Below are 26,623 nucleotides of genomic sequence, written 5' to 3' on the forward strand. Positions count from 1 at the left end.
AAATCCAATTACCCCATACTCGTTACTGGATCACATTTGGTGCAATTTTTCCTTTGGATCCAATCCCGAATCAGCTGTAATTGACTGTGACTAGTCTGATCATTTGATGACGTTCTTTTACTTTGATATCGGTTTTTCTTTCGCTCCACCCTGAAAATATTTTCACTTAATTAATGATGACAATGTTTAACAGTTTAAGGAGAAAATGCGATTCTTCCCATCGGAAATTTTGTCAAATATTAATGATCCTAACTTAACAATGCACTCTTTTATTTCCGAGCTGTCTAAAATTTATAGCGAATCCTTTCCTGTAAAGTTTATATCTGTAAGAAAAGCAAGGCCTACTTGGTTAACTGGTGAGATTAAGTCTGCCATTGGACCATCATACCCATATCATACCCAACATTCAAGAACTCATGACATTTGGTTCACTTTGTTGTGTAGCAACTTTATTCATAAACGGAACATTTAATAATTTTCAGTTAAAACATTTAATCATTTCAGATGGTTTAAAACCTGACTGAAACATGTCTCATAAATAGCAATGCACTGAGAGAAATTTTAGCCAGCAGAAGTGAGTCATCCATTTTTGTGGGTCGTAATGACCCACTTCCTGTATCGCACGCAGCAGCAGCTGCGGTAACGCTGCACGTGAGTCAGGGTAAATCAAGGCGTTGACCGTTGACTCAGTTGGGCTCGCGCCTTCATCGAACGTGGTGTCTATTGTCTATTGTCAATTTTTTGAGTTAGCAAATATGGGCGATAGAACTATTTTCGCCAATATCCAGTGTAGAAATCGAAATAATACAATGTATAGATTTTTCGTGTCTTCTGACGAATGCTTAATAAGTGAACTCAAATTTTTTAATATTGAAAGTTAGTGTAGACGAGAAATACCACCTATTTCATTATTTAAATTTAGCATGCCAAGCGGAAATCAAGGTAATAAGCAGAAATTGAGTGTATTAGGAAGGAAATGATATTGGCTGCAGTCAATGCAAATTTATGCCTTTTTATGAGCAGTTCTAGTGCCCCGCTCGACATAATGACAGTTGGAACATTACCGCCAAATGGAGCTTCACATTGAAATAACGTAAAAATGAATTATTTGATTATTAAGTTTTTCTTCGAACAAATTGCTTTACAAAAACTTTCCTTTCTTCAATATCACTATAATTTTGCAACTTGATGGTAAAATAAAGTTCAATTCTGACCGCGAATAAAGGTAGTTCTATGATTAATTTGTTATTTGATAATTTAATCGGCGCAAGAGACGCCCTCTAGCGTCATATAACAATGAACTGCCTCAGTGCGCTGGCCACGTAGATAAGTTGTCAGAAACCGCTTCTTTATGATCGTGTTATTATCATATATTGAGGTACAGAGACGCAAGTGATACGAGCATTTTTTACTGTACTTGATAAAATAAAAATACTAACAGATTAAAAAGGTAATTTTCGACTTGTGACTAAAGATCTTTCCCATATTTTATTCGCTAATGGCAGCTAATGGCAACTTAACTGGCGCGATTAACACCCTCTACCGGTAGCGTCTTCTAACAAAGCGCAAGACGCTGGCCATCTTTGTTACGATTAACATCTCCTCTTGTCGTGCCATTATGAAGATCGAGCCTAATTTAGGTACAGGAGCCTCAAGTGATAAGTGCATTTTTTACTGTGCTTGATAAATTGTAAATAAAAACTGATTACCAAGTTTTGCATATTTTCAAAGAAGCCTTGGAAACGTGAATTATACTTGATCACTATAGCTATAGCCTCGAGTCAACTCGAGTAGCCGCCTATCCTACTTTTCACGCTCTTGCAGAGTTGCAGTTGCAACTTATTTTCATGAATCAGCGTCGATTGTTGCTGCTCGAGTGATAAAGAAGCAAATTATGTTATTTAATTTATGAACATTTGAGTTTAAATAAGTTCGCTGCGTTTGATTGTGATTTGTGACAATACCTTGACTACGGCTTTCAATTTAATGTGTGTAATGGAGAAAATTACTTGTCACCGCGCTAATATTTATTTTGGTTGAGTAGGTAATCATTAGAAATGAGTAACTTCGTCAATGTACCTAATCCAGTAAAAGTGTAAAACTTTAATAAAAGCTTATGCTGAAAAATGACTGTGACTCTGTGAGGTGAGGTGTGGACTGTGGAGTGTTGTAGATTCAGGATGAAATTCTGGAATTTTTGGTTAAAATTCTGGAAATTTGCAAGCTATAAAATAGCAACCTAGTTACTGAAGGCAAGTCTATTTCAATGTGTTTAATTCCTGTGTACGGTATATCACATGATTCACAACATGCCAGCTCAGTCAGCTTGCTAACCTACTGCCTGTCAGCATGGGTACCTACATTTTACTGAATGGAATTATAGAAATAATTATTAATACATTGAAAATATATCAAGCCTTAATTGTTAATTGCTCAGTTCCAACATATCAAGCTGAATCATAAAGAGTGAACTATAGTCAAGTATTTTTCAATCTCGTATAAATATTGTATGTATGTATATAGCCTACTTAGCCCTACTAATATCTATTTATAAAATACTCTTCAAGAATTCAGCCCTGATTTAACTTCATGAACTCGTATCAGGGTCCTTAGCTCCATGCACATATGAGTTATAAAATGAATGTCCAAATCTTGGTATTTTGATCCAATAAGATATGTGTAGGTACTAGTACTACCTATGCTATTGTATAGTGAACATTTTTTAATGGAACCTCCTGTATATGGAGGTTACTTACATAAAAGTTCTGAGTTGTTTTTGCATTTGAAAAGTCTGATTTTCAGTTCCCAACTGCCCTGCCAGGCATTTAAAGTAGCCAGGCATTTGGGAAATATATTAACAAATATTTTGGGGTAATTGATTGACAGGACAGCACTGTAATATTATTCCCCTGAATTCTGCCTTGCACAGGCAGTGCAGCGGCAATTATTACAGAGTCATTGACTGCTAACAAAGATGGATGTTAATGATAGATTTTGATATAATTTATTATTATGTGCTTTAGAGCCTCAATTTTTAAAACTGAATCAGTCAATGAATTTTAAAATAATTTTAATGATATTCAGTGCAAACTTTTTCATCTCATCATGAATTGTGATGAGAACTCAGCAGAAATTTTTTCAAACTCATCATGAATTGTGACTACATATATTGTCCAAAATGATGAATGACCAGAATGATATTTTTAAGCTATAATAAAATACCAGATACACATATCTTATTTGATTGAAAAACCAGATAATGGATCTACCCTATATAAAACAAAGACGGAGGACGACGAAGGCGGCGCATCAGCGTGACCGTGGACTGCGACGTCCTAAACTCATCATAAGGTCATAAGGTAAGGTTAGCAATATTGACAGAAAGGAGACACATCAAAGAACATGGATTAGATCTGGTGATGAGATGTCTTATTGATGACTTGAAGCTACTAGAAAATGAAGGTATAACTGTTGAAACAGAGTTTGGAGCCATGTGTTTCTTAGGAACTGTAGCAATGGTCATTGCTGACAACCTTGCGGCTCATGAGTTGGGAGGCTACTTTGAAAGCTTTTCATCATATAAGGCTTGTCGGTTTTGTAATGCAACAAAAGACAGTAGAAACATGCATTTTACTGAGGAAAGTTTTGAACGAACTTCAAAAGAAAGTCACAATGCAAAGCTGGCAAACATGCAAGTTGACCAAAGCCTTTCAACTGCTTATGGCCTGAAGAAGGATTGTATCTTAAATGAGTTGAAATACTTCCACATTAGCTGGGGGTCACCTTCTGATATTGCCCATGACCTCTTTGAAGGATTTCATTTTGAGATACTTAAGGTTGTATTAGAACACTGCATCCATGAAGAATTATTCTCATTGAATGAACTCAATGATAGAATTCAAAATTTTCCTTACTGTGGGAAAGATAAAACTAACAAGCCAACTCAACTGATAGGAGAATCTGGAAGTAAAGTAACTATCAAACAGACAGCTGCCCAGTCTTTATGTCTTGTGCGATTATTGCCTCTTCTAATTGGTCATCTTGTGCCCATTAATGACAAGCAATGGGCATTATATTGCCAATATTTGAATATATTGGACTATATTATGGCACCTTCTCTGAAGTATGGAGAAATTCATCAGATGAAGCTGTTGATAGAAGAATTCTTGGAAGACTTCTTCCATGTCAACAATCACCTGAATGTGAAGCCCAAAACACACTTTATGTTACATTATGCTTCACAGTACAAAGAGTTTGGTCCACTGATCCACAATAGCACTCTTCGGTTTGAAGGTAAACACTCTTCATTGAAAACAATAATGAAGAGATCCAAGAACTTCAAGAACAGCTGTCTTACCATGGCTAAGAGACATCAGTATTTGCAAAGTTACCATCATATGAATATGCTGTTTCTGCGAGACATCAGTATTTGCAAAGTTACCATCATATGAATATGCTGTTTCTGCCAGATATGGAAATGAAATTTTCATCCCAGAAAACCATCCCCATATCTTTTCTTTCTCTGGAAGATTTAGATGTTGTTCTTCCAGTGTCCGGCTCTGAAACCAACATATCTCTCTGTAACTCAGTGAAGTACAATGGAGTGCAGTACTGTGCAAATTTGTGTGTGGTTATAGGTTTCAAAAATGACTCTTACATTTTTGGATGTATAAAAAAGATGACTTATATATGTGGAGAAATTTACTGTTTAGGCAAAATCATGTCTGAATTTCAATTTAGCAATCATCTGCACGGATATATTTTGACTGAAACCACAAAATCATTTTTTGTAAATGTCCGTCAATTGCTAAGTCCATATCCCCTTTCAATGTATTCATGCGGTGATTTTGAACTTGTTGTCATGTCTCATTTTGTGCAGAAAAACTAGTAATATTTACATGCATGTAAAATGAAGTACTTGATTAAGTGCAAAAACAGAATTGTGAAAGTAACTTGCCAAAATAAAGAACATTTGTTAGCTGAAGCTTATGCAATACTCAGCACAAGAATAGAAGATCTTCCTCCTCTAACATCTTGCTTTCTGGAATGTTATGACGAAGATTTCAAGGCCTACTGTGAAGTTCAACCATCAGAGTTACCTGATGTTGGCATCCTGAGGATGAATTTCATTAACTTGCTGGATCTGGATGATGGAAAAAGGTAAATGATATTCATAACTTTTGATGTAACTAGTCATCTTATCTATTAATTTATTATATTGATTAAGGATAATCATTAAAAATGTATTAGTTGATGTGGAGAGCTTCTACTCGCCAAATTCTTGTTACATCTGCATACATAGGCCTGCTCCAGATTGAGTATATCAATATTATTATTTGTACCTTTTGTTAAAATTTTTGAAAGTTCTTATTGACAAGTCGGGTAGCAGCTTTCATTAATCTAAGAATTTTGGTTTACAGAAATGAAATGATGGAGGCTTCTGACACTGGTGAACCCTTTGTCTCATCAGAACAGCTTGTTTCTCCAAAAAATACAAATTTACCCAATTCGCAAAGTACCTCGACTTTACACGTGGCAGATGATTCAATCAATTGCTAAGTCCATATCCCCTTTCAATGTATTCATGCGGTGATTTTGAACTTGTTGTCATGTCTCATTTTGTGCAGAAAAACTAGTAATATTTACATGCATGTAAAATGAAGTACTTGATTAAGTGCAAAAACAGAATTGTGAAAGTAACTTGCCAAAATAAAGAACATTTGTTAGCTGAAGCTTATGCTATACTCAGCACAAGAATAGAAGATCTTCCTCCTCTAACATCTTGCTTTCTGGAATGTTATGACGAAGATTTTAAGGCCTACTGTGAAGTTCAACCATCAGAGTTACCTGATGTTGGCATCCTGAGGATGAATTTCATTAACTTGCTGGATCTGGATGATGGAAAAAGGTAAATGATATTCATAACTTTTGATGTAAATAGTCATCTTATCTATTAATTTATTATATTGATTAAGGATAATCGTTAAAAATGTATTAGTTGATGTGGAGAGCTTCTACTCGCCAAATTCTTGTTACATCTGCATACATAGGCCTGCTCCAGATTGAGTATATCAAATATTATTATTTTTACCTGTTGTTAAAATTTTTGAAAGTTCTTATTGACAAGTCGGGTAGCAGCTTTCATTAATCTAAGAATTTTGGTTTACAGAAATGAAATGATGGAGGCTTCTGACACTGGCGAACCCTTTGTCTCATCAGAAGAACTTGTTTCTCCAAAAAACACAAATTTACCCAATTCGCAAAGTACCTCGACTTTACTCGTGGCAGATGATTCATTCCACTCAAAGGACCAGGTTGAATGGCCAGATAAATTTTCAATTGATGAGGACACATTACCTACAAGCCTCAGAAACGCTCTCCATCAGAAGAAAACATTGCGGAAACCTCATGTAATTCTGTTAATGAATCATCTCTATGAAGCCATCACCCGCTACACATTGTGAGTTGTTCATTTTTATCATGATATGCTCTTTTGATGGCTAATCTTGTGCAAAAACTTTTGGCTAAAAAGCGACATCTGGCTTTAAACCTCTTGAAAATAATTAAAAGGTTCAGTAATCAGTGAACTGTATTTATAAACACAGTTTTGCGTATAAATTGAGCATTTGGTCACAACTGCTTACTGCTAAATGTTTTAGAATTGTATTTAAATAACTCCAAACGTCATATTAGTGAGCATAGAACGTAACATTTTTTATTTACAAAAATTTATGTTTCAGTTATCCTACTCCAAGTCAGTACAAGTCCGTTGCGGTTGAAATTGTGAAGAAATACCCATTTCTGGCTCCTCTTCCCTTTGGAGATTCCGTGGTAATTCATGAATCATTTTTTTATTGGTTAAATATATATGACCTAAAACCTAATAATAGTAGTGGTAGCTCTAAAATTATGCATTTAAATTTAAAAATTTCGACTCCAGGAATTGCCTTGTATACCTTACATTTTAATAATTCAGAATGTATATGAAATGCTTTGAGTATGTAATTCTGGTTTCCTCGAAATTTAACTTCCAGGTCTATTGGAGAACTCGTCTATCCGAGAAGCTAAGGAACACGAGGAAGCGACGGGACCTTGAAGTACCAGCTGTCGAAGCCTACCGTGGACGGAGGCGTACGCTCTTGTCCAGCAATTCAGAATCATCAGCAAGTCCTCGAAATGAAAACGAGCTAAATTCAACACCGACTAAAAGTGTAAAGAATTCGAGCGAAAATAAGTTGCGGCGCGCTGTCAAATGTAAACCACCGTTTGGAGTGCTCAATTATTTACCGCCTAATACTTTGGCGGATGACGATGCTGCTATGGCGCGGCACCAATGGGTCATGATCAATGACTATAAAAAGAACTTTAAGGACACGAGGAAGATTGATGACCTTATGGACAAGACCTTTCCATACCGTCGCAGACTTATTGTAACTGAAATGGTCAAGATTCAGAAACTGAAGAGCGATTTCCCGTTCCTTTTTGACGAACAGCAGGTTGGTGGAATAAGTGTATCGAATTCATCCTTTGCGATGTATCGTTAACTTCTATGGCGCTGTGCAGTGAATTCATTTGATATAACTAATGAAAAAATAAAAAAATGTAATTTCTGATTCTCAGATCATCCTGGAATTTCGACGTCTCACTGGAATGGATATCATGGAAGTGATGATGAAGAGGCTCATAGCCTATGCTCCAGCTATTTTACACCTTGCCAAAGACCACACGGATCTGATGTCTCTGCTAGATGCACCAGCGGATGACATCGAAGGTAAACCCAACAGAAGCAATTCAATTCATGCTATATTTACTGTCCGTCTCTACCATTTCTGTGCTCTCAATGATCGACTTACAAATTATTAAAGATTGAATCGTTATTGTTTATTGAAATCTACGTATTTAAAAAAATTATATCGTTAAGGAAATGAGGTAAAAAAAGGTACATAATTTACCTCGATTGCATCGTATTCTGTGAATAGATTAGCTTTCTTTGAAGATGTGATGTTGCAATGTTCTAAGCCATAAACCATGAATTAATTGTTCGTTAGCCTTAAAAAATCCTCTGATATCAAATGAATTCTTAAAAATTTTATTGTTTTTCAGAGCAACGATGTTGTAGAGCGCTCTGCCACCTGCCTTCGCTGCTGAAAGAGGAACTTCACGTTGGCGTCGAATCAGATTTGAATGAAGTCAGTAGGGTCATTCTACATGGACTTGGTCGTCACAATCACAGAAATAACATTCAATTTCGCTTATAAGAGTTTTAGATTAAAATTTATTGTTAAGTTGCCTTCATATTTATTTGATATTAATATGAAACATTTGTCTTCATAATAATTTATTAATCACTTACTTCGTTTAAATACTGCACTGTTTTTGTGATAACATGCCTCTTCAAATTTCAGGAACTGGCGCCTCTTCTTATTTTATGTTGAACAGGCCATATCAATAACTTCGCTGATAAGCTGTATTTGATTTTGTGATAACATACCTCTTTAAATTTCAGGAACTGGCGCCTCATCTTATTATGACGGTTCCGAAGCCAAGCACTTCAGCCACCTCGGTGGACGAGGCTCAGTCCAGTGTTCGAGATACTGCTGCCTCTGGATCTTCTTCTGGTGTCCCTCCTGATGCAACCTACTTGATGCCATCAACTGGCGAAGTTTTGCTGTCAAGTGATGATTTTATGCCCGTCACTCTAGGTCATGGTAACAACAGGAAAAACATGCCCACAGAAAAGGCGCTAGAAAATGCAAAATCTCTTGAGAATATGTCTCGAGCTTCGGCAGTCGATACTCCAATTGAGCTAGTTGCCGAAAAATGTACGATCTGTAGTACAAAGGGTCTTTTGAATGCAACCGTTCTTTGGCTTGCTCTTTATTACATTTTGAATTGTTCCTATCCTTCAACCCACAAGAACACCTTGAGTTTTCTTCAAAAGACAATTTTAGGCTTCAAAGACACAACAAAAACGCCCATGGCTGTAGCTGCCCTAACCATTAAATTAAATGATTCGATCAGTAATGACTACAATTCGACTATTTGATTCATCAGCAGCTTCTCATGCCTGTATAGTCCAGGGATTAGTGACGTGAATTTAATATTATTTTTTTTTTGCTTTTTGGCATTACTTTATTGCTCACTAACTTTATTTCATTGCTTTGCAAAGTATTTCCGAGGACTATTTTCCAGCGACTGAGCATTTATTTTATGTTGCGAATGCTAGTTTAGTGGTTGATTTTTGATCTCGCATCATTTAGATAACTATGGTCTTTAGTAAGAATTAACATTGTTTTGCAACGTAGTATTTCAGAGGAATATATTTTCCAGCGACCGAACATTTATTTTATGTTGCGAATGCTATTTAAGCCGTTGACTTTTGTTCTCGCATTATTGCGATAATAAGCGTTTTGTGCCATTTAACTCACATTTTTTCTTGTTTTGCTGAGCGTGTAGGCACCAGTATTCATGCATTGTGACTTAGGCAGAAATTTACTATGCATTAAAGGATTATGACGAGATTTAGACGATATAAATACATTTATTTAGCCAGCAGAGCCGTTTTCCAATACATTTCGTTGAATGCTATTTGTCTGATTATTCCTTCTCAATAACACTGCACGTACGGTACAAACATTTGGTTCGTGCTATAAGCAAGGTAATTGGCGCCACAAGTGGGTCAAGAATTGGGAGTTAGAGGGCCAGCAGTAGGTCAGCATGACCCACATCTGGGGGATGTGGGTCATACAAGTAGATCAATTATGGGACGGGCCATGACTCACCTAAGTGGGTCATCCAGACCCACCCATTTCTCTCAGTGGGAGTTATATTTTTTCTCTCCCTGTCTCTCTCTTCCTCGTCGCCATCATTGATGTTTGACGCCAGCAAGACGTGAGGAACAAGCTCAGCACTCTGCTCTGCCCTGCAACAATACAGGAAATATGTTCATAAATTATGAAGACAATTTTCATTAAGTTTTCATTATTGTTTTCATTATGAACAAGAACTATGTTCATATATTAAAACTCATTCAACAAAATATCAAAATAATTGCGTTACAAATAAAATTATGTAAAAACTAATTATATAAAATGATATCAAACTGCAAATAGACTGGCTAGGCCGTTAAATGCGGCGATATATAATGCCAGTGAAGCGAGGGACATCCGTGCGTCATACAAAACACACACACACACTCTTATTACACTACAAAACACACGCACAGCCTTATTAATCCCACACAAAACACACACACGGTTTCATTAATCCCACACAAAACACACACCGCCTCATTAATCCCAAACAAAACACACACGGCCTCATTAATCCAACACAAAACACGCACACAGCCTCATTAATCCCACACATCCCACAAAACTCACAAACAGCCTCATTAATCCTACACAAAACACACATATAGCCTCATTAATCTCACACAAAACACGCACACAGCCTCATTAATCCAACGCAAAACACGCACACAGCCTCACTAATCCAACACAAAACACGCACACAGCCTCATTAATCCCACACAAAACACGCACACAGCCTCATCAATCCCACACAAAATACACAAACATCCTCATTAATCCCACACAAAACACACAATGCGTAATTAATCCCATACAAAACACACACACAGTCTCATTAATCCTACACAAAACACACACAGCCTCATTAATCCCACACAAAACACGCACACAGCCTCATTAATCTCACACAAAACACGCACACAGCCTCATTAATCCCACACAAAACACGCACACCGCCTCATTAATCCCACACAAAACACGCACACAGCCTCATCAATCAGTGGCATGTGGCATGCCAGCTGAGGGAGAACGGCAGTGAATATCCTGCGTGGCATGGGGCATGCCAGCTGAGGGAGAACGGCAGTGAATATCCTATGTGGCATGCCAGCTGTGGGAGTACGGCAGTGAATATCCTGCGTGGCATGTGGCATGCCAGCCGCCGCCATCTTGTGTGGCGCTTCCATTGGCCGTCAAATGGCGACCAATGACGGAGCGCCATCATCTTATCATTCATATATTAAAATAATAATGATATAGGTTAAGAATTATGTATATTTGTTGTAATAATAAATATATGTTATGTGTTATTTTGCTATAATATAATATAAAATAATATATAATAAAATAAATACATTACTTATGTAAATATAGATATTAATGATACAATTTCAGGTTAAGATATAGGATTAACAGTAATGACGACCTATCATTATTCTAATATGTCAAATGAAGATTGTCATGATGATGGCGCTGTGTCCGATGATTGGACGCCTTCAGAGTGGGCGGTCAACATCATCGGCCGCCATTTTGTTTCAACTTGCGGCGGCCATCAGACACAATTACTGTCAAACGGGGTAATAAGGGACGGTTTTGAGAGTTTTTCTTCAGTAACTTCTTACCATGAAACATTTCATAAGAAGTTTGGGCTCATTTTATAGCTCTTTGCAAGGGCTATTGTAAGGCATCTTCAAAAAAATTCCATATGGTAATCGTAAGGTGCCTGACGCAAAATAAAAGCGTCCCAAATTACCCCTGGAAACAGGATAATCCGGGACACTTGAAATAAAACTCAATTTTGAAACGTTTGAAGCATGCAGAGTGTGCTCATCTATTACTAACAGTAATCTGAAGCCCTCCTGTTCCTTTGTAGATGATGTACATGTAGAATAAATGACATTTTCTGTGATTTTTACTTGTTTATCCTTTATTGATAAGATATTGCCATATCCATACATTACCGTAGTATTGATGCGATATTACCGTATCCATGGACATGCCATTGAGCATTTACAACAACCTTGTCCACTGCAAGCTTCTTATCAGCAGACGTACGGCATTTATTCTGTATCTGTAAGCTTTCAGGATGGCTTGTAATTACACACCATTTTAATTCGGTCAAGTGAATTCACTATAAAAAAAGATTTTAAAAACATACCCAAAATAGAAAGTAATATTCTAGTGAAAATCATCATATTTTTTGTAGAAATTAATCATGGTTTAGGTTAATTAGTTTTCATTTTAAGTTGCCCGTTGCACAATTCTTTATATGACATTCTGTGCACAATATTGTGATGACTGATGATGCATTAATTTTTCGGCAAGTGAAATTTTTTTTCACTGAGCGATGTAAATAGCCAAAAATTTTGTTGTTGATTGATTTTTTGTTAATTGGAGCCTTTGCTAATCGAGTTTCTACTGTATATGCGTTTTTAGGGGTGTCCCTTATTACCCCGAGGGGGTGTCCCTTATTACCCCGTACTGCTGAAATGGCCATATTTTTGGGGGAATGATACGTTGCACACCTCCTGTGTGCAACTTTTATGCAGGTAATATTTTTTGAGACGGCGAACATATTTTTTGCTACAGACCTTAGCAGGGGTACGTTTCAAAGTCTCACTTCTCACACTTTTTTCAGGGATTTTCTTGAGGTAGTAAATGTATGATTTCTTAAATTGCTTTATGCTACATAGATAGTAAAAATGTTGAACTTCATTCCATTGGTTTTGGTTTTGCAATATTTTGATTAGTCCAGCTGCTATAACATTTCTACGAAATGTGGGCCGACTGTCCCAATTTACAAAGCCCGTCCTTTATTACCCCCATTTGACGCTATTCATAAACAATATCATTGTAGTCTATACATTAGCTCATTCAGCAATATAGTAACATTGGCCCACAGTTTAGTGGCAGCCGTCCACTCACTCGTCAACCTCGGCGCGCGTGTCGCCCTCGTCGTCCGTGCCGCCCTCGACGCCCGTCCTCAGGCCCTCGTCTCTCAGCTTCTGCAGCAGCGGCGGCAGCTCCACGGCGCGCAGCCTGCAGGCCCGCACCCCTAGCCACCCGAACCTGGGCAAACAAACTGCAGTGTCATTCCCCCAGACACACAACGCCCCCAACTTGGTCGTCCCCCAAACTTACCAACGATCACTAAATGCAAACACCTATAGGGAAACCTATAGGTCAATAAAGATTCAAACGATTCAAATGTATAACTATGCGATGTATAACTAAACGATGCATATCTAAACGATGCATAATTAAACGATGCATAACTAAGCAATGCATAACTAAGCGATGCATAACTCAACGATGCATAACTGAACGATGCATAACTAAACGATGTATAACTAAACGATGCATAACTAAACGATGTATAACTGTACGATGTATAACAAATAGAACTCCATTTCCCCCCGCGGGGGTCGGGGGGCTACGCACCTCTTGCCAGGGGGGGCGAGAGAAGTGATGGTGTGGGCCACGGCCCCCCAGGACCCCTCATCTGCCCCCTCCACGATCAGCCATGGCAGGGGGGAGGGGGGCAGCGGCCACGTGGGGGAGGGGAGGCCAGGGGGCAGGAGGGGGCGCGTGCACACAACTGCGCAGGTCAAATAATAAGGATATCATAAACAAATTATAAACATTATTACATCTTTATAACGATATTATAATAGTAACATCATTATGACAATATGATAAATATTGAGGTTAATAGTGATACAATATTTTTTATAACAATATGCATAATATTTCATATATGGTATGTAGGAACTATACAATATACATATATATATTTATTACTAAATATTTCACTACATATATTTAATAGTTTATGTTATGTGATTATTTGTTATTTGTTGATTATCCTGCAGAATAATCACCAAACATTACAATAAATAACGACTATACAATACATAATTGTACGGTGCCCACGGGACCAGGGGCGCCGCCCCCCGTGCTGGGAAAGACTCACCTAAGAACTCGTATGTCCCCCCGAGGGCGCTGAGGTCCAGGGGCGCCGCCATGCGGATGTAGAGGACAGCGTCGCGGGCCACGGACGTGAGGGTGGCCGTCCCAGCGCAGGTGCCCACGCAGCCGCTGAACTCCACCAGCCTCACCCTGTCCCCCAGGAGGGTTAGGGGAGGCATGAATATGATCAGCAATCCATAGTAATGGACCATCAATCCGTTGTAATGGACCAGCAATCCATTGTAATGGACCAGAAATTCATAGTAATGGACCAGCAATCCATTGTAATGGACAAGCAATCCATAGTAATGGACCTGCAATCCATTGTAATGAACCAGCAATCCATTTTTACATACTTTTTCATTTAGTTATTGTCAGAGGTGGGCAGTAGCGCGCTACATATAGCGGCCGCTACATTTTCAGTAGCGGTAGCGGTAGCGGCACTACATTTACGGCAATGTAGTGGTAGCGGTAGCGCCCGCTACATATTTAAGTAGCGATACGAGGTTTTGCCGCTACAGCGCTACCGCTACATTTATAGATAAAGCCTTTAGATTTTACTTAAGGGGGGTATACCCTCCAGAAAGACTTCCACATTTACTAACGGATCTTTCTGAAATTTCACACATATATGTGAAACCAAAATACAAGAACATTTTGTTCGTATGATTTTTTCAGGAAAATTAATAGAAAACGTGAAATTTATAGAAAACGGACAAAAAGGGGTACTGTAGAAATCTATCTCCTCCTAGGGTTTTCAAGCTACAACATTGAGACGCATACCATTCGATGCGTAAAGACCATACCTATCGAGTTATCGAGCCCTTTTTTGATTTTTGCCTTAAAATTTTTACACGCAATTTTCCGTTTTCTTCTCATTTTTTCTTATTTTCTTCAAATTTTTCCCCCTCCCTCTCATTTTAAATACAAACTATGCACAAATCTAAAAAGGCTCGATAACTCGATAGGTATGGTCTTTACGAATCGAATGGTATATGTCTCATCGCTGTAGCTTCAAAACTCTAGGAGGAGATAGGTTTGCCGTGGCAATAAGTGTGAATGTTCAGGAGAGCGTGACAAAGCCCCGAGCGCATCGCAATAGGCACTCAATGTAGCAAGGATACAAAAATAAACTTTATAGGAGATTGATTCCAGTCAAGGATGGTGGGAGCGACTGCATGCACACCTCCTCATACGACGCCAGGCGGGTAACTAAGGTGCACCTTAAGCCGACACTCTATTTAAAGTGCTCGCAGTGAATTTCCTCCTATTCTATTTGTTAAAGAACTCCCCCACCCTCCTCCCTTCCATGATCTGTCGTGAACGCATAAATCAACGTACAGAGATGGTAATGATACCATTGGATAGGGCAGAATGTCAGCTTTAAGATGAGACTAAAAACCGGAAACTCTAGGGTAGACGCCCCCCTTATGTTGTTACCAGTTACCACTTACAGGTATTTTTTCATGTTTCAGTTTGCTTACAGTTATTTTTATGTTTCACCTTCCCTACATGGATGTCTACTTGAATCTATATATAAAAAATCAGTCTTTTATTTGTACATATATGTGGATACTTTTTGAGATTGGTAGATTAAAGTAGACATCCATGTAGGGAAGGTAAAACATAAAAATAAGTAAATAACTAACTTCTATTTGCTGTGTCAAACCACAGTAACCAGTACTAGTTTGGTTAGGTTAATTGCAATAAAGTTGAATTGATATGTTTTGAAAATGTTTTATTCTCATTTAATGTTTATGAGTAAATCCCAATAGCAGAACAATAAATATTAAGAGATCTCTAATAATTTTGGCCATTGTAGCGGCTAATGTAGCGCGCTACATTTTACTGTAGCGGTAGCAGTAGCGCCCGTTAGCGCCCGTTACAATCAAGTGGATGTAGCGGTAGCGGTAGCGCCCGCTACATTTAGAGCATGTAGCGGTAGCGGCGCTACATTTCAAAGTAGCGCTGCCCAGCTCTGGTTATTGTTATTTATGCTCAAACGAGATTAACTAAGATATCTAGATCTCCGTTTTTTGTTATTGGTTTTCCAAGTTTAGACTTTACCAGGAACTCACGCAGGTTCATATGTCGTTTGTAGGAGATCATTGGCGGTGTCGGGAAAAGTGATCGAAGATCCTCGTCTCCATCGATCTGGTGCCAATGTTTACACAGAGCTTGCCTCAAGTCATTTATTGATGTTTGCGGGTTATATTTTAGTTTAAAAAACAGGTTGTGTCGTTTTGGCCTTTCTGATTTTTTTTTCGCTCATAGCCTCCTTCATTTGTTCCAAAAACAGCGCTTTGCTGTAACCTCTTTGTCTCAGGTATTTATAGAAAATAAGGGTAATTTTTATAAAATCCGGAACATTGTTGCTGTTCCGTTTGTGCCTTAATATTTCGCCCTTCACAAAACCTTTCAAGCAAAATGAGGGGTGCGCGCTTGAGGCCTGAATATACTCGAAAGTTTCAGTAGGTTTGAAGTAAGTTTTGGTGTCCAACACTCCGTTCTTACGGAAGTTTTCCCCTTTATATATTGTGAGATCAAGAAAATTAAGCTCATGACTGCTTATTTCAATTGTAAATTTTGAAGACTCGTGCGTTATGTTGATTTTCTCCAGAAAGCTTTTGAGATCCTTCTCTTCTGCTACGCTCAGGATCTCTGTATCTTCGATACATAATCAGTTTGGGAATTTGGTCTACCAAAATTCTCTCCAATGAGTGAAGGGATATATCAGCATTTTCGGGTGAGCATTTCGAACCCTGTGCTAGTCTGCTAGTCCGATCTGCTCCTTATAGAACGTTCCATTAAATTCCAGGAAGTTGTTTCAAGTATCAGCTCTAAGATTTCTCCGAAGTCCAACGTATTGATCTTTTTAATTTTATACGGGAATACACTGGCATCATAGGCCTTCAGATTTACGTCAATTGCTTCTCTTAATATGATGTTTGTATACATTGATACAACATCCATTGATACTAGGAGGACGTTTGGGCTCAATTTCAGTGTTTTCAATATGTTTAGCAGTTCATGACTGTCTCTCAAATATGTTTTTTTTTATTTTTGACAATTGTAAGAGAAAATAATCCGCAAGTTCGCTTATTCTTTCACAGGGTCCACCACAGGCCGAGGTTATGGGTCTTCCCACAAATTTCTTATCGTTTTGCGTTTGTTTGTGTATTTTAGGCAACATAAATATGGTTGGAGTCCTTAGTTCTTTCCGTTTTTGTTTCGGGAACGCATATGTTTTTGAGTCTATTTGCCCTTTGTTTTTAAGTTTCCAGCACTTAAGCTGAACTCTCTGGTGAAGCTTGTCCATAGGGTTGTATTGTAGTTTTTTGTAATGTTTGGTCATGCGATGCTTCTCGACAGTTGATAATCCTCTCTGTTTAAGATAACGATTGCGCGTCCTTTATCCGCTGGTTTTATAATAATGTTTTGATTGTTTTGTAGAGACCTCAGCGCAAGTCTATCCCTGTGGGAAAGATTGTTTTTAATTCTTTGAGTTGGTAATCTCTTTAGCTCGTATTTAGTTCTGTTAAAATAATTTTTCAGTGGCATGCTTTCAAGTATGGGAGGATTCCAGTTTGATTTCGTTACGAATGGTATCGAGTCTCTGTTATTGTTTCGAAAATAAGTTCTCAAGTTCATACTTCTTGTGAGATGCGCCAGTGCCTTGGCTAGGTCATAAAACTTTGGTTCACCCGGCGATGAGATAAATTTTAAGCCTTTTGAAAGTACTTTGATCTCATCTGTACATAATTCCAGGTTTGATAGATTTTTGATATAGCTCGGTAGAATGGAAACTGATTTACACCCGGGCTTGGGAATTTGTGTAATGTTCCGAGTCTTTTTTTTCTCCACGTTACTTTTTTCTTCATGTTATTCGAGTTTTTATTACTTACTTATTTCGTTCGTATCAATTTGAGCGAGATCCTTCTGGATTTTATATTTACCTTCTTTCATAGGCGTTGCAACCGTGATGTTTTCCTGGTTGTATTTTAGAACAAATATGAGGTGGGTTAGGTTAGGTTGGGTTGGGTTTTCCGGTTTTCTTGAGTATTTACTGCCGTGTTTGGCTTAGGTAAATTTCTGCTGTTTTTTATATTATCTATATGTTTATTTTGTCCTTTTATCTTTTTAACCTCTCCCTGTTCTTATACTTTTATTCAGAACACAGGCTTTATGGTCGTGGTAGGTTTTGCTTTCTAGATGTCATATATATTAGTCTCGTTATTGGTCTATGTTAATATCATCCGACCGAGTGACCTATGCGGAGGTCCGCTGCCTCATGTGCGCTCGTATCTGAGAACTGCCTCGAGGCTAGGGCTCCTATGAGAGCCATGCATGTGGATTCTACTCGTATTGAGCGGAGTAGGCCAACGTGGGTCGTAACTTTGTTATATTCATTTACATAAAATTACTTGAAATTACCTTTATTATATTTATTATTTATATTTATTCAAACAGAATCTTTATTTACCATAACAACGGCTTGGAAGAAAATCTCTCCCATTAGGCAGATGATGGAGATGAGAAACATGAATATTATTTCTTAAGATATTTGTGGCTCTACTAGAGAGCAGGTTTTATTTTTTATACTATTATCAGTCCGATCTCCTCCTTTCGCCTTGGTGAGGGGGTTTGCCAGGCGAGTCGTTAGATTCATTACCCTTTAGTTTCATAACCGCTCGATCCTTCAATTTCCGCCACACCAGCTTGCTGCCATTTCATTGTTACTCCATCTCTCTGCTCCATAGCCGAGTAAAATCCATTTCAGCTCTTTGAATAGCTCTCTTCCAATCATTTAAGAAATGCTGTGATTACGACGAGTATCTTGATGGCAAGCGCGGTGATTCCTTATTTATCAAACTGAGCGATAGGGCGGTCTTCCGCCAGGGCACTCTTCGTTCTTGACGACCAGTTCTTTAATAACGATAGCTCTCGGAATTGTGGTTTCAACTCTAAGACGAGGCTTGCCACTTGAGCCATGTTGTCTTTTGATGCGGTCGCTGGTGTTGCATCTTCCTTACAGATTTGCCCTGAGGGAATGAAATCCGACTCCAGCGATTCTATTTCGTATGATAGAAGCCTGAACACGTCCTCATCTTCCATTTTATTTGTTGGGAGTTTGTTCGTTTGCTTCCGTTCTATTCACACACAACCACCTCCAATGACAGCATTCGGCGCACTGACCACACGACGCCAGCCGCACAAATATAAACGCGTCGAGCTTGGAAGGCTTTGAAACACCCAAGTGTTTCAAAACGGGGGCCTTTTTTCCTATCAGTGCAGGTTCTTACCCGCTGTTGAGCAGCGGCAGAAGGAGGTCGTCATGAGGCTCGTAGTCGTCGAGGGGGCGGAGCGTCAACCTGACCTCCACGCCCCACGCCGCCGCCACGAGCGCCCTCCACGGCTCCCTCCTCAGGGCCGCGGCCTCTATGTCCACCATCACGCGAGATGGACGACCATGTCGCAGCAGGATAGGTACAACAGCAACATTGCGACCTGTGGGCAACCACAACGTAACTCTACTGTACTGCACCTGTAAGGCTGTACCTGTAAGGCTGCACCTGTATAAGGCTGCACCTGAAAGGCTGCAACTGTACTTGTACTTGTACTTATACTTGCACTTGCACTTGCACTTGCACTTGCACTTGCACTTGCACTTGCACTTGCACTTGCACTAGAGCTTAGGTTTGCACTTGCACTTGCGCTTGCACTTGCACTTGCACTTGCACTTGCACTTGCGCTTGCACTTGCATTTGCACTTGCGCTTGCACTTGCACTTGCACTTGCACTTGCACTTGCACTTGCATTTGCACTTGCGCTTGCACTTGCACTTGCATTACCCGTACCCGTACACGTACCCGGACCCGTACCCTTACCCGTACCCGTACCCATACTCATACCCGTACTCGTACCCGTACCTGTACCCGTACCCGTACCCGTACCCATACCTGTACCCGTACCTGTATCCGTACCCGTACCCGTACCCGTACCCGTACCCGTACCTGTACCCACCTTCCACGACGTTCCATCTCTCGCCCCCGACGAGGTCGCCCAATATCCCCGCGTCAGGGCAGCGCGCGACGCAGTCCATCACATCACGGACGCCGGTGACGCCGGCCTCCCTCAGGGCCTCCTTCAGCTCCCCCCACCGCTGCGTGAGGTGGCGGGGGCTGTCCCTGCTGAGGGCCGCCACCACGTACAGCAGCACCTCCCGCAGCCTGGGGCATTACANAGTGAAATTTTTCTCGTTCAGAAGTTGATCCGGGTTGTGTAAGACAGTGTCTCGCATTTTCTTTACATCATGTAAATTCTTATTGAGATCTTTAAGCATGACTGAATCGTACTCCTGTCTCTTATACACATCTAGATGTGTATAAGAGACAGATATTAAGCAGGAGGGTAAATACAATAGTAAGTAGGAGGGCAAATACAATAGTAAGTAGGAGGGCAAATACAGTAGAGAGTAGGAGGGTAAATACAATAGTAAGTAGGAGGGTAAATACAATTGTAAGGAGGAGGGTAAATACAATAGTAAGTAAGAGGGTAATAAAATAGTAAGTCGGACGGTAAATACAATGGTAAGTTGGTTAGTAAATACAATAGTAGGGAGAAGGGTAAATACAATAGTAAATAGGAGGGTAAATGCAATAGTAAGTAGGTGGGTAAATGCAATATTAAGCAGGAGGGTAAATGCAATAGAAAGTAAGAAGGCAAATACAATATTAAGTAGGAGGGTAAATACAATAGAAAGTAGGAGGGTGCATACAATATTAAGTAGGAGGGTAAATACAATAGCAAGCAGGAGGGTAAATACAATAGTAAGTAGGAGGGTAAATACAATGGCAAGTAGGAGGGCAAATACAATAGTAAGGAGGAGTGTAAATGCAATAGTAAGGAGGAGGGTAAAAACAATAGTAAAGAGGAGGGTAAATACAATAGTAAGTAGGTGGGTAAATACAATAGTAAGTAGGATGGTAAATACAACAGTAAGTAGGAGGGTATATACAATAGTAAGTAGGAGGGTAAATACAATAGTAAGTAGGAGGGTAAATACAATAGTAAGTAGGAGGGTAAATACTATAGAAAGTAGGAGGGTAAAAATAATAGTAAGTAGGAGGGTAAATACAATAGTAAGTAGGAGGGGAAATACAATAGTAAGAAGGAGGTAAATACAATAGTAAGAAGGAGGTAAATACAATAATAAGTAGGAGGGTAAATACAATAATAAGTAGGAGGGTAAATACAATAGTAAGTAGGAGGTGTAGGAGCAGCATTGTGGCGTGGGGGGAGTGGTTAGTAAGCGGGGGGATGGGGGAGGCCGAGGGAAGGATTGGGAGCACATTATATGAAGCGGGATAATTGATAAGATAATTTTGAACTCAGCAATACAGAGACGACATTAATTAAATATGAAACGTGTAAATCAATACGAGTTAGAAATATTCATCCAAGAGACTCAGCGGATATCATCAATTCGATGCCTTCGGGTTATTGAAATATTTTTAGATGCTGGCGTTGCGAGGTCAGCGATTCCGTTGAGTTATGCCACGGCATATGCCATGTGCTGCTCACTGTTCATGGCTGAGAGCTTTGTGCTGCTCACTGCTCACGGCTGAGAGCTTTGTGCTGCTCACTGCTCACGGCTGAGAGCTTTGTGCTGCTCACTGCTCACGGCTGAGAGCTTTATGCTGCTCACTGCTCATTGCTGAGAGCTTTATGCTGCTCACTGCTCATTGCTGAGAGCTTTGAGCTGCTCACTCTCATGGCTGAGTCGAGCTTTGTGCTGCTCACTGCTAAAGCTGAGAGCTTTGTGCTGCTCTCTGCTCATGGATGAGAGATTTGTGCTGCTCTCTGATCATAGATGAGAGCTTTGTGGTGCTCACTTTTTAGGACTGAGAGCTTAATGCTGCTTACTGCTCATTCCTGAGAGCTGTGTGCTGCTCACTGCTCATGGATGAGAACTTTGTGGTGCTCACTTTTTATGACTCAGAGCTTCGTGCTGTCACTGCTCATGAATGAGAACTTTGAGGTGCTCACTTTTTATGGATGGGAATATTTCGCAGGGGCGCTGCTCATGGGTGGAAACGTTATGCAGCTCACTGCGCATGGCTGGAAGCTTCATGCTACTCTCTGGCTCGTTGCGTGCAGGTATAGCAGGTTAATTAGCACGTATATATACCTTGTCATTTCCTCCGTCGGGACTCCCAGGATGCTATTGAGGGGGTCGGCGCTCCCTCCAATGATGCGCTGAACGATGTAATGACCAGCAAACATTTCCTGCTCACTCTTGTGCTTGAATTCATAGCGTGAACTACTGTTCAAACCGAAAGGTTTGTGCTCCTTCAGTACCTCTGAAAGTACAACTGCATGATCGACCTCGCCACCACCTTTCAGTTCAACGTGACACCTCTGCTTTATGGCAAGCAACTCTGCCTCTGAGAAAGTCACGACGTTTTCACGGAGCAACTGCAAGGCTTCAGCCCCGACCAGAGCGAACATGTCGTCCACCAGGACGCCCAAGTCCGTATCAATCGAGGCCGCTAGTTTGTTCTGGATGAGCTTCCTGTACAGGCGCAGCTTAGAAGGCGCCACGTCCCCTGAAGTCTTCCATGAGGATATCTCCTCAGGGAAGTGCTTACGCATCTCGCAGAAATGAATCAAGTTGATGGGTTCGGTGAATATATTTCTGACATCCTCACTTAGCGACTCGAAGCTCTTCGTCATCTCCCCAATCGGAGCGCAAAGAAATGCTTCATACCGCCGCAAGAATGCAAGTTGGTCTTCAAGCTTCTTGAACTGCATAATCTCGTACAGTGTAAAGCTGACATCTTCTCTTTTCAGAAGTGGCTCCAGCTTCTCCTCCAGGGCATGAGGACGAGTCGTGATCAACACACGACAGTTGCGGCGCCACGTTTTCTCGATAATCTCGATAACGACTTTTTTGGAACTGTCGTTGATTTCGTCGAAGCCATCGATGATGAATAAGACATCGATACGCAGGAGAGCCTCGAGGACATTTTCTTTACCTAGTTCACTACACAGGTCTTTGTAGTGATTATCGATGACGTCACTCAGTTCTTTAATGCTGCGATCCCTGCACTCGAAGAAGACGAGTTGGTTAAAAGAACTCAGGTAATCAGCAGTCCCCTGTTGAAGGTCGAAAAATTGCAGTACGATGTTTTTGACGAGGGTTGTCTTACCGGCGCCGGCGACGCCCGCAACCACGACGACATTCTCAGGGGTTTCAAAAATTTTTGTGTATGAAAGGAATTCTTCGCTCGCTGGCTCTTTAACCATCACGTCTAGAGGATGAAACACTTTCTGACGATTAGCCTTGTCGTTGCCGAGCAAGAGAACCTCGTAGTCCAGCTTGATCCCCCATAACATCCCTACCGCTTCTTTGCCGCTCAAAAGCAACCGCGAAATACAGCGATGAATGTCACTTTTGTCCAGGTTCTCAACCTTTTCAAGTTCGTCGTTAAGCTTTTGCTTTGTGTCTACAGCGGGAAAATATGGAACCTGAGGGCCCAGGGAGGAAGAATAGAATATGTCAGCTTTTTCTATGAGCCCAAACAGCATTGTTGTCAGATCAGTGAAATTTTTCTCGTTCAGAAGTTGATCCATGTTGTGTAAGACAGTGTTTCGCATTTTCTTGACATCATGTAAATTCTTATTGAGATCTTTAAGCATGATTGAATCGTACTCCTTAACTTTGGTTAAAATGTGGGAAAGTAAACTGCAAAGGGCAGTGACATCTAACTTGTCAGGGCTCGTTTCTTTTTGGAAATTCTCTAAGTTGAAACAGAATTCTTTCTTCAATTCGGCATTCGAAAAAGAATTTTTATTTTTCTTTGCCCGAAGACGATTCAGATATTCTATGTAAGTCTCATGATCATGCTTGTCTTGACACTCTATCTTCACGAGAGCTCCCAAGACTATGGGACTAAGACTCAAGTTAGCGAATATGTTGCATAAGCAAATTTTAAGTGTTTTTTCTGTCACACTGCCTGCTGGTGCAGGAAATCCGCCAGTTGGTCCAGGGCCGGCCATCTTGCAGGATCTGCAGAAAGAGGAAACGCACTGAACAGACACAGGCAATAATTAGGAACTGAATTTAATGCCAACGATATTAAACCTTTCCCTGCAAGCATAGAAATATTAAAAATGTGAAATTTCTGAATATAGTAAAAGAAAGAAAGATTCCAATTCTAAAATATATTTAATCCTATTGGATAAATATATGTATTCTGAATTATAATTTGAATATATTATTAAATATATTCGACGTTCGGTCATTAGCCGGCCAGGATATTATTAATTATATTTTATCCTACGAATTTTAAAAAAATATGCACATTGGAAGAGTAAATCGCTGTTGAAGAATTTATTAAATACGTAAAAAACGCTAAGAAATATTATATAAAATAAATTCAAACGTTCCAATGCAAGGAGTAACTATCTAGCCTCAATTTAGTTCAATCTTATTAAAATATTGTAATTTGTTAATAGATATTGCTACTTCAATCTTTAAAAAAATGCGGAATTTCAAAGAGCGTTATGATAAAATTGCGTGCGGGAATTGAAATAAATTGTGCCTTATGAATCATTTATTTCAACAACGATAAGCAAAAATTTTGATTAACAAGAATTTACGAATCTTAAAGAAATCTTTATATTTGAGTACAGGTACAGCGGGAACCGCATTGGCATCAACAAGATAAGATACGTACCTGGCAAAANGGCCACTTTATTAGAAATTTAGACTTGAAATCAAAATAATTGTCTGACTGTATATTAAATTTCACTATCGAAATCAGGATGGATAACCGAATTTTTACTAATATCCTCTGCGTAAAAAGGATACTTTTGTGACAAGCAAATTATCCGGAAAGCACACGTTTCAAGAAGTACAAGGTAAAGATTAGAAGGATGCTCAACGTCGATGCGCGTCAAGCCAACCCGCGCGTCAACCCAACCGGTATGAACGTGTGCTTACTTGTCTAACTAGCTGCGCTTGTTGCCTAGCCGCTGTGCTTAATTACAAAGGAGCCGAGCCGCTGTCGACTACGTCAACGTGGCTTTAGAGTTTAGATAAAGGGGACAACTTGAGAATATTGAAAATATTATGGAACAAACCTCATCGATCCATACAATTTATACCTGATGATACAATAATTAGTCTCAATTGATCGCAATATTTCCAGAACATCCAGTTAGCGCGTAAGCAAAATTCACAATAAATTTACGCAATATTTCAGGGGAACATGAAAAATTGGATTCGCCGCCATCTATGGAAAAACTGTATTTATTGCAACAAAAGTTTCCATTGTTCCTCGGACAATTTATATCAGACACAGTCTAATACATGGCCAGTGGCTTCACTTTGGATTGAAAAATTTGTGAACACCTTGCTTCTGTCGGTCAGTTTTATTGGTACCTACCGAATTCACGCTAAAATTTTCTCAACATAACTTAATCTTAAAAGCCAAGCACACAGAACGGAGTCATGGTTTCGTCTTGATCTCGAATGACCCGCAACCCAATAACACCATTCTGAGTCGGATAAAATACAGTGGCAAATCCTGCACTGTGTAGGCAACGGTTTTCAATGGCTTAAAAGAGATTTGCCTGCCATGCGCTATCGATTATTCAGACCTTATAAATCATCGATGACTCTACTATGACTGCCACCCATATTCGCCACCCTCTCGGTTTATCGATGTTTTAATTTCGTTTTTTTGGCAGATCTGGCCACCCACCATTACGCCACCTATAAACTACTATCGCCGCCTATAATCATCGGTGTGCCACCCTTAATTTTTATTTGGGATAGAAGCTGATTTACGTGATGCCAGAGTCCTAGGCGGCCCTAATGCAGGGTCACTCACACCTCTAAATTTTGTCAAGGACGATACAAGACTGCAACTAACGTGAGGCGTGCGTATTGTATCCACGATACAATTCGTGAACCTAGTGAGACATCCGTGTTGAATCCACGATACGAAACAGAAACTTACGTGAGGCATGCTTGTTGTACTCACGATACTAGACTGGAACTAATAATTGAGGCATGCACGTTGTATCTACGATTCGAGACCTGAACTTACGTGAGGCGCCTATAGCTGCGTATCTAGAATGATAGACACGCTGCTCTGATATGCACCAACACTGCCAGCTAGGATTGACGTTATTGAATTTAATGTAAATTATTTGTACCTAAAAAATGTTCAGACATTTAAATCATTAACATCACTACGCCAAAAATCGAACAATTTAGTTGAGCTTATTTGGTAGCTGCCCAAGACGCTTCTAATGTAGCCTATATATGTGCGTTCAGAGGAAGTTTCGACTCTTAAAACTGTTCATTTTTATAATCGGAACATATATTATTTAAAAATAATTCGTTCGTATGTCATCATTCACTCCAAACTGGAAAAATATGAGTAGCGTAGCGAATAATGGGAACCGGCGATGGGACAAACGGGAGTACAGTTCCAAGCAATTTTGTTAACCTCCACGCCATTTGAACCCGTTTCAGTAGTTTGGCTTCACCGAACCGTTAATTTAACTCTAGGCAGTGATGGTAATAATTTCTGACTTTTGGGTTCAGTCATTTTTTTAATTAGTAATTAAGTGATTACTGTCGCAAATCAACTGGAAACTCCACCAAACTCTAGAAAAATGTTATTGACATGTCAGCTGTTAGCTTATAAATCCTTAACTTTAAGATCAAAATTATCAGTATATATATCGTTCGGTTTCTAGTGCAAATATCTATCGATTCCAGGGCCTATACTTTCAAAAAAAGTTAAGAGATCGTAAGTTCATCGGCC

The 26,623-nt window shown here is 39.6% G+C and overlaps 2 protein-coding genes across 2 annotated transcripts; one reads left to right on the forward strand and one right to left on the reverse strand.

Annotated features, from left to right (window-relative positions):
- The first annotated feature begins 6,230 nt into the window (after window positions 1-6,230).
- On the forward strand, window positions 6,231-9,277 carry LOC108678850. The gene is made up of 7 exons (XM_018167343.2): window positions 6,231-6,460; window positions 6,741-6,831; window positions 7,035-7,496; window positions 7,621-7,771; window positions 8,104-8,189; window positions 8,507-8,708; window positions 9,261-9,277. Exons 1-7 carry the CDS (start codon window positions 6,423-6,425, stop codon window positions 9,275-9,277), a joined length of 1,047 nt encoding a protein of 348 aa, XP_018022832.2. The 5' UTR covers window positions 6,231-6,422.
- A 4,030-nt stretch (window positions 9,278-13,307) lies between these two features.
- LOC125177697 lies at window positions 13,308-23,811 on the reverse strand. The gene is made up of 5 exons (XM_047879933.1): window positions 21,970-23,811; window positions 19,803-20,008; window positions 19,082-19,286; window positions 13,743-13,928; window positions 13,308-13,407 (listed from the first exon to the last, which is right to left on the reverse strand). Exons 1-5 carry the CDS (start codon window positions 23,478-23,480, stop codon window positions 13,308-13,310), a joined length of 2,208 nt encoding a protein of 735 aa, XP_047735889.1. The 5' UTR covers window positions 23,481-23,811.
- Between the last annotated feature and the right edge of the window lie 2,812 nt (window positions 23,812-26,623).

The sequence above is a fragment of the Hyalella azteca genome, unplaced genomic scaffold (assembly GCF_000764305.2).
Source record: "Hyalella azteca isolate HAZT.00-mixed unplaced genomic scaffold, Hazt_2.0.2 contig4227, whole genome shotgun sequence".
NCBI classification, from domain to species: Eukaryota; Metazoa; Arthropoda; class Malacostraca; order Amphipoda; family Hyalellidae; genus Hyalella; species Hyalella azteca.

Bases quoted from the DNA above. Each gene is read 5' to 3' on its own strand.
- LOC108678850 (XM_018167343.2), top strand. From the start codon at position 6,423: ATGAATCATCTCTATGAAGCCATCACCCGCTACACATT. The intron at 6,832-7,034 runs GTAATTCATGAA...TTTAACTTCCAG, and splicing joins TTCCCTTTGGAGATTCCGTG to GTCTATTGGAGAACTCGTCT. The intron at 7,497-7,620 runs GTTGGTGGAATA...TCTGATTCTCAG, and splicing joins TCCTTTTTGACGAACAGCAG to ATCATCCTGGAATTTCGACG.
- LOC125177697 (XM_047879933.1), bottom strand. From the start codon at position 23,480: ATGCTTAAAGATCTCAATAAGAATTTACATGATGTCAAGAAAATGCGA. The intron at 20,009-21,969 runs GTATATATACGT...GTAATGCCCCAG, and splicing joins CCGACGGAGGAAATGACAAG to GCTGCGGGAGGTGCTGCTGT. The intron at 19,287-19,802 runs GTGGGTACAGGT...GGTTGCCCACAG, and splicing joins GAGATGGAACGTCGTGGAAG to GTCGCAATGTTGCTGTTGTA.